Genomic DNA, 1,306 nt, shown 5'->3' on the forward strand with positions numbered 1-1,306 from the left:
AGGGGCAGGGGGAGGGGCAGGGGTTGTAATTACCAGCCAAACCAACCTCAGCTAATCATAAATTGCAACGATTGCTGTTCCCAATGATGGTGTAACGTCTACCACTTCCTGAACGAATCATGAATGCGACCCCACCACAACCACCACCCCGTGCGCGCAGCTGGACTACCGGCAGCTGCGGCTGGTGTGGGAGGCGCTGCACGAGCGGGCCGTGATGCTGGCGCTGGCGCCGCACCTGGCGCACCCGCTGCCCATCCTCACGGTGCGTGAGACCGGGGGGGAGAGGCGGGGAAGATGAGGGGTATGAAGGCATGGCGCGGCAAAGCACGGGACGGGAGGGGGTGGGGTGGGGCGGCGGCGCGTGGCGTGGCGGGGCGGGGAGGTGGGAAGGTGGTTAGGGGGTTGCGGGTTTAGGGCAGTGGGAACAAGGTAGGGTGGGTTGATGGGGAGGAAAGTGTTGGGCGGGTTGCCGTCGTGTGCACGCAGCGGGTGGGCAGGTGAAGGTCCACAACTCCCTATTTGACTGTGTACATTTTGCCTCCCTATTCTCTGGGGTAGTTTGGGCTGGTATCTACAACCCCCGCTTCATGTTCAATCATGAATACAACCCCCCCCCCCCCCCTGCTGTCGCGCCACGCTGCCTCCAGCCGTGCTACAAGTGGTGGGAGGTGCCGTACTACTGGGCCGGACTCAAGGTGAGAGGGGGAGGGGCAGGGGAGAAGACGGGGCCGAGTAGTGTGCGTAGCGCATGGGCCCTCGGGTGTCTTGTCAGCGCTGCTCAGCAGGCTACTCGCTTCGCATTGCGCCCACACGTTTTAAAACAGCTGAGTCAAGCCCACAAGATCGCGTGCATGCGCACACACGTGCACGAATCCCACCCCTGCTATGATACTGTACCTGGCTACGCCTTCACTTCTTAAACAATCATGAATGTTACCCCTCCTCCGTAGCATCTTTGCAATCCCCCGCGCCCGCCGCCCACCACGCCCCCACGCCCTCCACCAGGCCTACGACCTGGTGGCTGGCCGCCGCAGTCTGGTGCTGAGCCGCTACGTGGCGCCCACGGAGGCGCTGGGGCTGTTCCCCACACTGGCGCAGAAGCAGCCCGACACCGGGCGGCAGCTCAAGGGCGCGGTGAGCGAGCGAGCGGGCGGGCGGGCGGGCGAGCAGAGTTATGACGTATATGAAATCGCACCCAACCCGATTTGTGTGAAGTAGCCCATGCATCTGTCTGGAGTGGTGATGGGCGCGAGCGGAGCTCTAGAGCGAGCGGGGCAATGGCCTGGGGGAAGATGGGGGGGGGGAG

The 1,306-nt window shown here is 63.7% G+C and overlaps 1 protein-coding gene across 1 annotated transcript in view; it reads left to right on the forward strand.

The window, feature by feature from the left end:
• CHLRE_13g577450v5 (uncharacterized protein) overlaps nt 1-1,306 on the forward strand; it is an 11,378-nt gene that overhangs the window by 3,807 nt on the left and 6,265 nt on the right. The window contains exons 6-8 of the mRNA XM_043069486.1: nt 161-262; nt 648-695; nt 1,006-1,134. Coding sequence (XP_042917461.1) covers nt 161-262; nt 648-695; nt 1,006-1,134 — 279 coding nt within the window. The remainder of the gene's footprint in view (nt 1-160; nt 263-647; nt 696-1,005; nt 1,135-1,306) is intronic.

Source organism: Chlamydomonas reinhardtii, chromosome 13 (assembly GCF_000002595.2).
Source record: "Chlamydomonas reinhardtii strain CC-503 cw92 mt+ chromosome 13, whole genome shotgun sequence".
Taxonomy (NCBI): Eukaryota; Viridiplantae; Chlorophyta; class Chlorophyceae; order Chlamydomonadales; family Chlamydomonadaceae; genus Chlamydomonas; species Chlamydomonas reinhardtii.